This window comes from Prosopis cineraria, unplaced genomic scaffold, assembly GCF_029017545.1.
Source record: "Prosopis cineraria cultivar Desert tree isolate PC_DT_omini unplaced genomic scaffold, ASM2901754v1 PC8, whole genome shotgun sequence".
Taxonomy (NCBI): Eukaryota; Viridiplantae; Streptophyta; class Magnoliopsida; order Fabales; family Fabaceae; genus Prosopis; species Prosopis cineraria.
Genome location: NW_026555339.1, coordinates 21243061 through 21252337, shown reverse-complemented (window position 1 = coordinate 21252337; position 9277 = coordinate 21243061). Strand labels below are relative to the sequence as shown.

The 9277-nt window shown below is 28.9% G+C and overlaps 1 protein-coding gene across 1 annotated transcript; it reads right to left on the bottom strand.

Moving 5' to 3' along the window:
• Positions 1-461: 461 nt before the first annotated feature.
• Positions 462-7663, bottom strand: LOC129317453 (LRR receptor-like serine/threonine-protein kinase GSO1). Its single transcript, XM_054961778.1, has 5 exons — positions 6968-7663; positions 5771-5911; positions 4750-4893; positions 1190-1333; positions 462-481 (listed from the first exon to the last, which is right to left on the bottom strand). The coding sequence occupies exons 1-5, from the start codon at positions 7650-7652 to the stop codon at positions 462-464; spliced, it is 1134 nt and encodes a 377-aa protein (XP_054817753.1). The 5' UTR covers positions 7653-7663.
• Between the last annotated feature and the right edge of the window lie 1614 nt (positions 7664-9277).

Below are 9277 nucleotides of genomic sequence, written 5' to 3'. Positions count from 1 at the left end.
AAACATAAGATTTTGGGATGGAATTTGTAATGAGATTTGGGCCCTTTTGTGATGGATTTGGGCCCTTGCAATAAACTTAGTATGGATTTGGAATTTATGGTTGCATTTTTTTTCCCCTTAGAAATGCTCTTATAGGTATCTCTTCTAAAATCCTCCTTAGAGGATACCTATAAGAGAGCTTTTGAAATGTTCCTATGTGTACGACATTATTGGATATGGGAGCATTTTGGAAACATTCTCACATGTCCAAAATAAACACTTTTGTAGGTATATTTTAATAGTGGATGATGAGTTGTTAGCTTGTTAGCCTGAACTTCTAAAATTCTTTTTAGTGTATAATTTAAAACCCTAAATAGTAAGTAAAATTAAGGGTTTAGCTAATTGGACCATATTGGCTAGTTGGATCATGAACTAGGTTATGATCTGGTCTAAGATAAACCATTAAATATATGTATAGTGAACTAGTCAACAAATTTAGGACCTGTCATGAGTACAAGCTTAAGGAAGAGCCTATACCAAAAGGTTGGCCTATTCAGAGGGAAAGTCCCTCACACTTATAAACCTCACTTTAATTGTGAGACTCCTTAATGTGGGAATCATGACAATACACCCCTATTGAGAGCTGATGTCTTTGGTGTCTCCACTCAATTGCTTTCACTTGGCCTTCTATTAGTCAAAACCCTCCCTAAGTAGCCCTTTTCAGGGCACCAAATTCTCAATGGAAGTTCCAATATCATGAGCACAAGCCTAAAGAAAGAGCCTATCTCAAAAGATTAGCCTATTAGGAGGAGAGTCTAATCTCACTCTACTTGTGAGGCTCCCCAATGTGGGACTCATGATAGAAATATGAAAAATGTGCTGGTTGGTTGATTGATAGGCCAAGCATTAGATCTAACAAGAAGAAAAATAGATGGAAGAGGCTTGGAGTGATGATGAAAATTAGGGGAATGAAAATGATTCAAAGAAAAAAATTAAGAAAATAAGTCATTATTGTCAAGCAAATTTTTTCAGGCTTGCTAAGCTAAGTGGAAGTATTTACCTTAGCTTATGCATTGGCCATAACTCAAATTCTGAGTTATGGCAATTATATGGTATAAGTCCTTTTGAATTCTCAAGTCTAATGCTAAAGCATAAAATATAACATTAAAGAAAAATGATGGTAATGCATTACATTTGGATGAAAATGTACCTTCTAAATTATTGCTATCAAGATACAATTGTTGAAGCATAGTCAAGTTTCCAATACCATCTGGAATAGGGCCAGATAGTTGATTAACACTTAGGCTCATTATCTTTAGATTTGCAAGACTTATAATTTCATTGGGAATATTTCCTGCAAAAGGAAAAAAAAAAGCAACGCATCATTGTAAGTAAAATGAGCAACACTTAAGTTTATGGTAATGCTAACCTCTAGGATTTCATTTTATTTGAGCACATTTTTCTTAAATTCTAATATATTATTTTGGCACAATTCTACACATTTTGAATACTCTAGTTAGGAAAATATGCATATTATTTTGGAAATTCAATCCATGGCTCTATTTTGGTTTTTTCAAGTTAATTTATCAATATTTTGGTTTAGGGTATGTTGGGGGCATTTATGGAAATCAAGTGATGTATTAGGATGCATTAAGATGAAGAAATTAGGTGCAAAGGTGATTAATCATGTTGTATGGAAGAAGAGAGCAATATAGAGAAAAGTCATGACCAAAGTCACGACTTTGTTTGAAACTTTCACTACTAAAAACAAAGCATTGCATTTTATTTAGCTAAAAATATTAGGGTTTGATGTGTATGTGTTGCTTGCTCAACTCAAAACTCATTCTTCAAACTTTTGGAGTTAGAAGTACTTGGAACAAGGGAATGAAGATTTGAAGCTCCATTCTCTTAGTTTTTCGATATCTTCTCATTTTCTCTTTTCTAATATGATATTGGTTCAAATGTTTTGTGTATTTATAACTTATAGATGATTATAAGTAACTAAACACTTTGCTGTAAGATTATTTTGAACCCTTATACGCATTAACACAAAATTTCTCCTTTCTTTTTGTGATTAATGATATAAGTGTCTACTTTACTCTTCTTTTAATGTTTATAAGTGATTAGCCACCATTTAGATGTTTTTTCACTTAGGTGATGCTTGAGTGTAAAACTTGGGTAAAATAGTGCAAGAACTTGAAATTTGCATGATGAATGGATGATTTTGTTAGTAGAAGAGATATACTTACTAACCTTGCATCGCTACAATCGGGTTGGAGCTTAAAATTGGGTTTTATTAATTTAACAAGAGATTGAGCAATTTAATTAAAGTAAACACTTGTTCATGACTTGAGAGGGCTTGCTCAAATTTTTTTAGAACCCTAAGTTAGCACTTATTTTCATTAAAAATATTTATAAGAGGAGGTAATTTTAGTGCTATGAGAAGAAAGAGGGATAGATGATTCTAGGTCCTATTTTCACCTTGAAGTCTAAGAATAATTTTTTTTCTTTATTTTCTATTTTTAATATAATTTGCAAAATCAACTTGTCCAACTAATTTGTTTTCTTGAACTTAATTAAATTTGTGCAATCTTTTGCTTGACTATATTTTTAATACAAATCTTTGCAAGAATGATACTTTACTTATTTTGTATTACTTGTTATGATTCGTGCACTTGCAAAGCACAACACGTGTTATTTGAAGTTATTTTGTGTTTCAAAGTTAGTGACTTAGATGAAAATAAGATTGCATGTCTAAAGCATGATAGGCCCCATATATAGATTTATATGTTCAAAAGCTGTGCGAACACTTAAAATCATCAATAAAATTATGAAATATGTATCTTTAATTTTTATTCTATGTTTTGAAAACAATTTAATCTATATTAGCCTATTTATTTATTTTGTTATTTTGATGAATTGTACTTCTTGATAAATTAAGTTTAATAAAGGTTAACGATTTTTTTAACTTTTCATAAAAAAATTTAATTTTAAATAAAAACGAGCTTGTTTAAATGAAAATAAAGGACAATTCCCATTAATTACATATGGTTTTGAATTTCTATCAATCCCAAATGATATTGTGCAATTCAGATATATTTTTAATCAAGAAATTAAAGTTGGTGAATATTTGATATAACCTGTTAAATTAATTTGTAATACAAGTTTGAAAAGCTGTGGGTCGTTATCTAAATATTAAAATAAAATAATCAATTTTCCAATTCCTTGAGTAAGCATATATTCACTATATATACCTGTTTAAGGTTAATTAATACTCAAAAATAGTATCATCTATGTTTATAAATTTCTTGAATTTGAGAGATTATCTGTTTATTGTAAAGAAATACACTACAAAAAATAGTAGATTAGTGACAGAATTTTTATTTCATCACTAATTCAGTTGCTAAATTAGTAACAGAATTTAGCAACGGAAGTTTCTATCGCTAAAATTTTATCATTATTCCATCACGATAATAGAATTTACTGATGAAAAATTCCATTGCTAGTGGCTAGGATATCTTATTCTAATTTAGTGATGGAATTTGTGATGAAAAATTTCATCACAAAGCTCTTTGTCATAATTCTGTCACTAATTATTTTTAATTTAATTTTATTATTTATAATATATATTTATATATATTATTATGCTATAAATAAATAATTTAAAATAATAAAAATAATTTATTATTTTAAATTATTTGTATATTATTCATAATAATTTAAATTCTATACTTAATTATTCTTATTTAAAAATAAAATAGAATAAAATAATTATAAAATAAAAAATTAGAATATTATATATTATATAGATACAAATTGTAATATAATATATAATGATAATAAAATATTTTTAAATTTAATTTAAATTTATTATCAAAATAATTTTTTTTAAATAAAATATAATAGAAATAATTATTATATAAATTAATTTTTCCATATTCATAAATAATATAATGTTAAAAATTAAGTAAATTTAAATACTATATTTAATAATAATTTAAATAATATATTTATTAATATATGTGTGTGTGGTTAAGTATTATACATTTAATTTATCAATTAGGACTGAAGATTCCTTTCAGCTCAACTGGCAACAAGGTGGATGCAAAAATACATGAGAGTATGAGGTTGCAAGTTTGAACCTAGCCAAGACATAATTGAAAGTAATAATATTTGACATGACAGTGACAAATAACGTGGCGGTGATGTGCCACTAGTCCACAGGGTGACTAGGACGTGGTAGTGACATGGCATGAGGTGATATGGTCCATTAGGTGACTAGATAGTGGTGAGATGGCATTGATCCACCAGATGACGTGACAAAGATATTTTAGTCCACCTAATAAATTTGCGACGGAATAAGCCCGTTGGAAAATTAGCAACGGATTAGCGGTGGAATGTATTTCATCACAAAGTCAGAATAACTTTATCCTTATTTAGTGATGGAAAATTTTTGTCGCTATTTTGTCAGAAATTTGTGACAAAATTGCATTATGTCACTAATTTCATCTCTAATTAGCGACAAAATTACAAATTTTGTCACTAATGAATAAGTAACAGTGTTTTTACTGACAAAATATTCCGTTGCTAATCCATTTAGCGATAGAATTTTCATTGATTAGCGATAAAAAGCTGTTTTTTGTAGTGATAATCTTTTGCAATATGGTAAAAAACCAAAATAAAGTAACTCTATTGCTCATGCGTAAAATATCATATAATTAGCAAAAAATTAAGCAGAACTAGCCTTTAATATGATAAAAGTATATATACCTTCTAAGTTGTTGTTGTCTAGAAATAACTCTTGAAGCCTAGTGAACTTGCCAATGCCTCTTGGTATGTGACCAGACAATTGATTAGCACTTAAGTAAATGCTATTCAAATTTGTAAGATTACTTATTTCATTGGGAATATCTCCTGCAATATGACAACACAAATTTGTTGCATGAAACATTCTAATTCCACGCCTCTCACCTCCTGCAATTTTAGTTTATTTCAGAAACAAATTTGATCGAGTGTATTGAATTTCTTTTATGATTTAATATTTTGCAAAAAATAATTTTAATTTAAAATCATAAAACATGATGAACTCCTATGAATTTATTTAATGACTTTTAAGAATCACATAAAAAGAAGTTATGAAATTATAGTAGAGATTTAATTTGGGGCACATTTGTTTGATTTTTTTCCCATAAAAATCATTTATTTTTAAAAAATATATTTTTTTGAAATTTTATTATATTTGTTCAAATTTTTGAAAATATTCAGAATCAAAAAAATATTTCTAACTATTTTGAAACGTTTTTGAAAATAATCTGATGTGTTATATCAGAGAGAATTCCATGAAAAACAGAGATATATGAAATTATTATAAATTTTAAAATAGCTTAATAAAACTATATTTTTAGAAATGGATTTGCATGAAGATAACATAAAATATAAAAATAATTAAATGATAACATTTTTAAATATTATAACTAAGAAAAAATAATATATACTTTTTATAAAATTAGATATCTAAAAAAGAAATGGATTCTTATAAAATATGCATACTATCTAAAAATCACATAGTTTTTAATATTAAATAAACAGACCTTTGATTTATTTTGTAGGATAAACTTATGAAAAAGGTAGCTCTTAAATATAACCATAGAAAGTCAACATGACATATATTTGAAGGGATTCTTCTCTAAAAATTATAGCCACTCAAAAAAAAAAAGTCGTTTATGATGATGCTCGTTAAGAAATAAAAGAAAAAACAGTAGTTAAAAATTATGATTCGTTAAAAATGTACCTTGGAAGTTATTGCTTGCAAGATATAAATTTTCAAGCATGATCAATTTTCCAATTCTTGGTACTTGGCCTGACAACTTATTCATACCCATGTACATATTTTTCAGATTTGTAAGCTCATTCATTTCTTTGGGAATATGTCCTGCAATATGGCCAAAAAGAAAAATAACCTTGTACTTTTTCATGAGTTTCTGATAATAAAAAACAGTATTAACAAAAATTGAGTAGCACATGTAATTCTGGGAATGCATTATTGTTGTATCTCATATATGTATTCAGTAATTTGTTCTTTGGTCATTATTACTGACCAGTTAATAATTTTTATAAGAAAAATAAAAATTTCCCTTTTCTCATTACATGTTTTCTAAATAAATCTAAAAATAATTCATTAATTTTACCAAAAAAACCACAAATTCTCATGGTATCTTCACTATCATATAAATTTCATAACGAAAATAACTTGTCAAGTAAATTACAAACATAACAATTATTATTTAGAATATACAAGTCCTTGAATATGCAAGCTATTTATATTAAGACATGAAAACAACATTAGAGTAATAAATGAAAACTTAAGTCAATCTAATATGAGCCTCTTTTTTTTTTTTTAATATCTTTTCACGCAGCCTATTGGAGCACTTTCCACATAGTGCTCTAATAGGCTAGAATTTTTTGATGGAGATTATGTTCTTTTTTAAATTTTTTTGGTGTCCTACTAGAGCATTTCTCAAAAAAGTGCTCCCACAGAAGAAAGCACTCCAAAATGGACGCTCCCCTAAACTTTTTTGTAGTAGTGTGACAAATGCAAATGGAATTCCAAAAATTATATAGTGTAAAAAAAAGTGCCTAGCTGAAAGAGAATTCCAAATAACATTTAATTAACTTGTCTATTTTAAACAAAAATATTTTTTTGTTGGAGATAACTCATTCAACGAGTAATTTTTAAAGAATAGTCAAGTTTGTTCTGGTGATGATAGCTTAATTATAGAGGTGTAGCTAATTTGTTTCATGTAATTGTAAAATGTTTGAGAATTTTCAGTTCAAAGTCTAACTTTGAAAAGACATTAAATAGCATACCCCAAGTTAGATTGACATCAAGTATAAGACTGATATAAATGATTACAAAAAAAAGAAGAAGATAAATTCATCAATTTTGAAATAGAATAAATGTATCACAAATATATTATACAGGACATACCTTCTAAGAAGTTGAGAGACAATGAGATGTGTTCAAGTGATGATAAGTTAGAGATAGTTGGAGGTATCCTTCCTGAAAGCATGTTTCTAGAAATGCTTAAAAATTTTAGATGTTGAAGTCTTCCAATATCCACCGGAATAGATCCATTGATAGAATTAGACTTTAAATCCAAGGTCTCCAAGTTAGACAAATTGCATATACTTGGAGGAATGAGACCTCCAAAACTATTATTGCCAAGACTCAAGCGTTGAAGCATAAACAAGCTCCCAATCCAAGTTGGAATAGCTCCACTAAATGCATTATAACTCAAGTTTAGAATTTCTAGTTTGCGCAGTTGAAGCAACTCTTTTGGCAGCCGACCATGAAAGTTGTTGCTTTGTAGTTCAAGTTTCTCTAGGAAGGACAAATTTCCAATTTGTGATGGTAAGGTGCCCTCAAGACCCATCTCAGGAAGACTCAATATTCTCACTCTCTCATTGTTACATGTGACTCCAAACCAGTGGCAAAAGAAAGATGATGAGTTGGACCAACTTTTTAAGTGATTGTAGGGGTCCCTAATAGATGATTTGAAAGCAAAAAGTGTCAATCCATCGAGGGTAAAACTGGAATGACATAAAGATGGAAAAACCATGAGAAAGAGCATGGAGAAAATGGAGGAGAAGAAATGAAAGCATAGATTTGCCATGTTGGATAGGCTCAAAGCTTCTTAGGATGAAGAAAAAGGAGAAGAAAGGTTCACTATATATAACTTTGAGAGTTATTAACTGATCAGCTCTGAAATAAGAGCAAGGATAATATTGTAATTAACTGTTAGCTTATAATAGATAATTATAATGAACAAAATAATATGCACAAGGTTGTTATGGAAAAATATTGAGAAATTTTGACTGTCGCCGCATATGGTCAAATGTTTAGTGGTGACTTTTAAAATCTTCGTAAATTGTTTACTTTCATCAACAACTTTTTATTTGTCGTGACTAAAAGTCTATCTCTCTCTTTTCTTATAGTGGCTTCTTAGGTTGAAGAACAATAGGAGAAGAAAGATTCACTATATATACGTACTTTGAAAGTGATAGGCTGATTAAGGGTAATGATAACGTGTAATTAATTTGTTAGCGTAAAAATTATGGGGCGTAAATTACCTCATGATGTTGCTGGCAACGAATCTCCCAAACACTTCATCGTCTTCCTTCCCTCAAGATATTGCAGTGTCATGATACTCAGCATATAATAGGAATGTTCCTCTAAGCTTCTCGTGCCCAACTTCCAGCATATAACTACGGGCATTAAAAATCAAGTCTCGGGACTGATTCCAATTATGCAAGCTTTCTTATATCCATTTATTAGCCTTTTTTTTCTTATTATTTAATTCATAAACCAGTTAATCTTGTTGTTTTGAGGCAATTATGGCGGAGGAGGGAGTTGGATTCAAACCTCGAAGGTGATGAACATCAATAATCTAAGCGGCAGTGGAAATCAAGAGCTGTCAGTTCAATTTCGTTGCTGAAGGCTAGCTGCTGCTGAAAATCACGCAGATGGAGAAAACATGAAGGCTATCTGAAGAAGAAAGAGGTTAGAAAATCGAAATCCCTAAGTTTTTCCCTTTTTTTTTTGGTTTTGTAATCGTAAAATATGATAATTATAATGAACAAAATAGTATGCAAAAGCTATTTTGCAATGGAGAAAAATACTGGGAAATGTAAGATTGGTGAATTTACTTGACCCAAAAGCTTAAAAAGCGGAGCCCATTGAAATTTTCCTATTATAAAATATTAGCACTGTTGATTTAATGCTAATATATGTAGCAAATTTGTGTGTTTTCTGTTTTTTTTAAAATTAATTACACTTGAGGTAATAATAAACTGGCGCCTAATTACTATTGAATCCATAATTTTAAATAAATTATAAAACAAAAGATCAAAAGCTTGACTTAGACATGTTATAAAAAAAAATTCTAAACCAACCAAAAAAAAAAAAAAACTTTGTGGAATAAGAAGGCAATTGACTTGGCCAATTGGAAAATAAGACGACAACTGTGTGGAAAACACAGAATGGCAGTTGCAAGTCGCATTCACCAATTAAATTTCGCATTAGAAAAAGGACTGGTGGGATCCGCAATAATAATGTTGTTTGTAATTTTTATTTTTTGAGGTATCTCAATTTCAAAATTTATATTTGGCTAACCTAACACATATAAACTTAGCTCGAAAATCAATTGTCACTATTGCTGCGATAGATTACTGTCCAAGAGATCAAATCAAGTGATAAAATTTTTAATGTGAAATATATTCAAACTAAAATTTGAGCTTT

Bases quoted from the DNA above. Each gene is read 5' to 3' on its own strand.
- LOC129317453 (XM_054961778.1), bottom strand. From the start codon at position 7,652: ATGGCAAATCTATGCTTTCATTTCTTCTCCTCCATTTTCTCCATGCTC. The intron at 5,912-6,967 runs GTATGTCCTGTA...GCCATATTGCAG, and splicing joins GTCTCTCAACTTCTTAGAAG to GACATATTCCCAAAGAAATG. The intron at 482-1,189 runs GTACATTTTCAT...TACTCATGACAG, and splicing joins TGATAGCAATAATTTAGAAG to GTCCTAAATTTGTTGACTAG.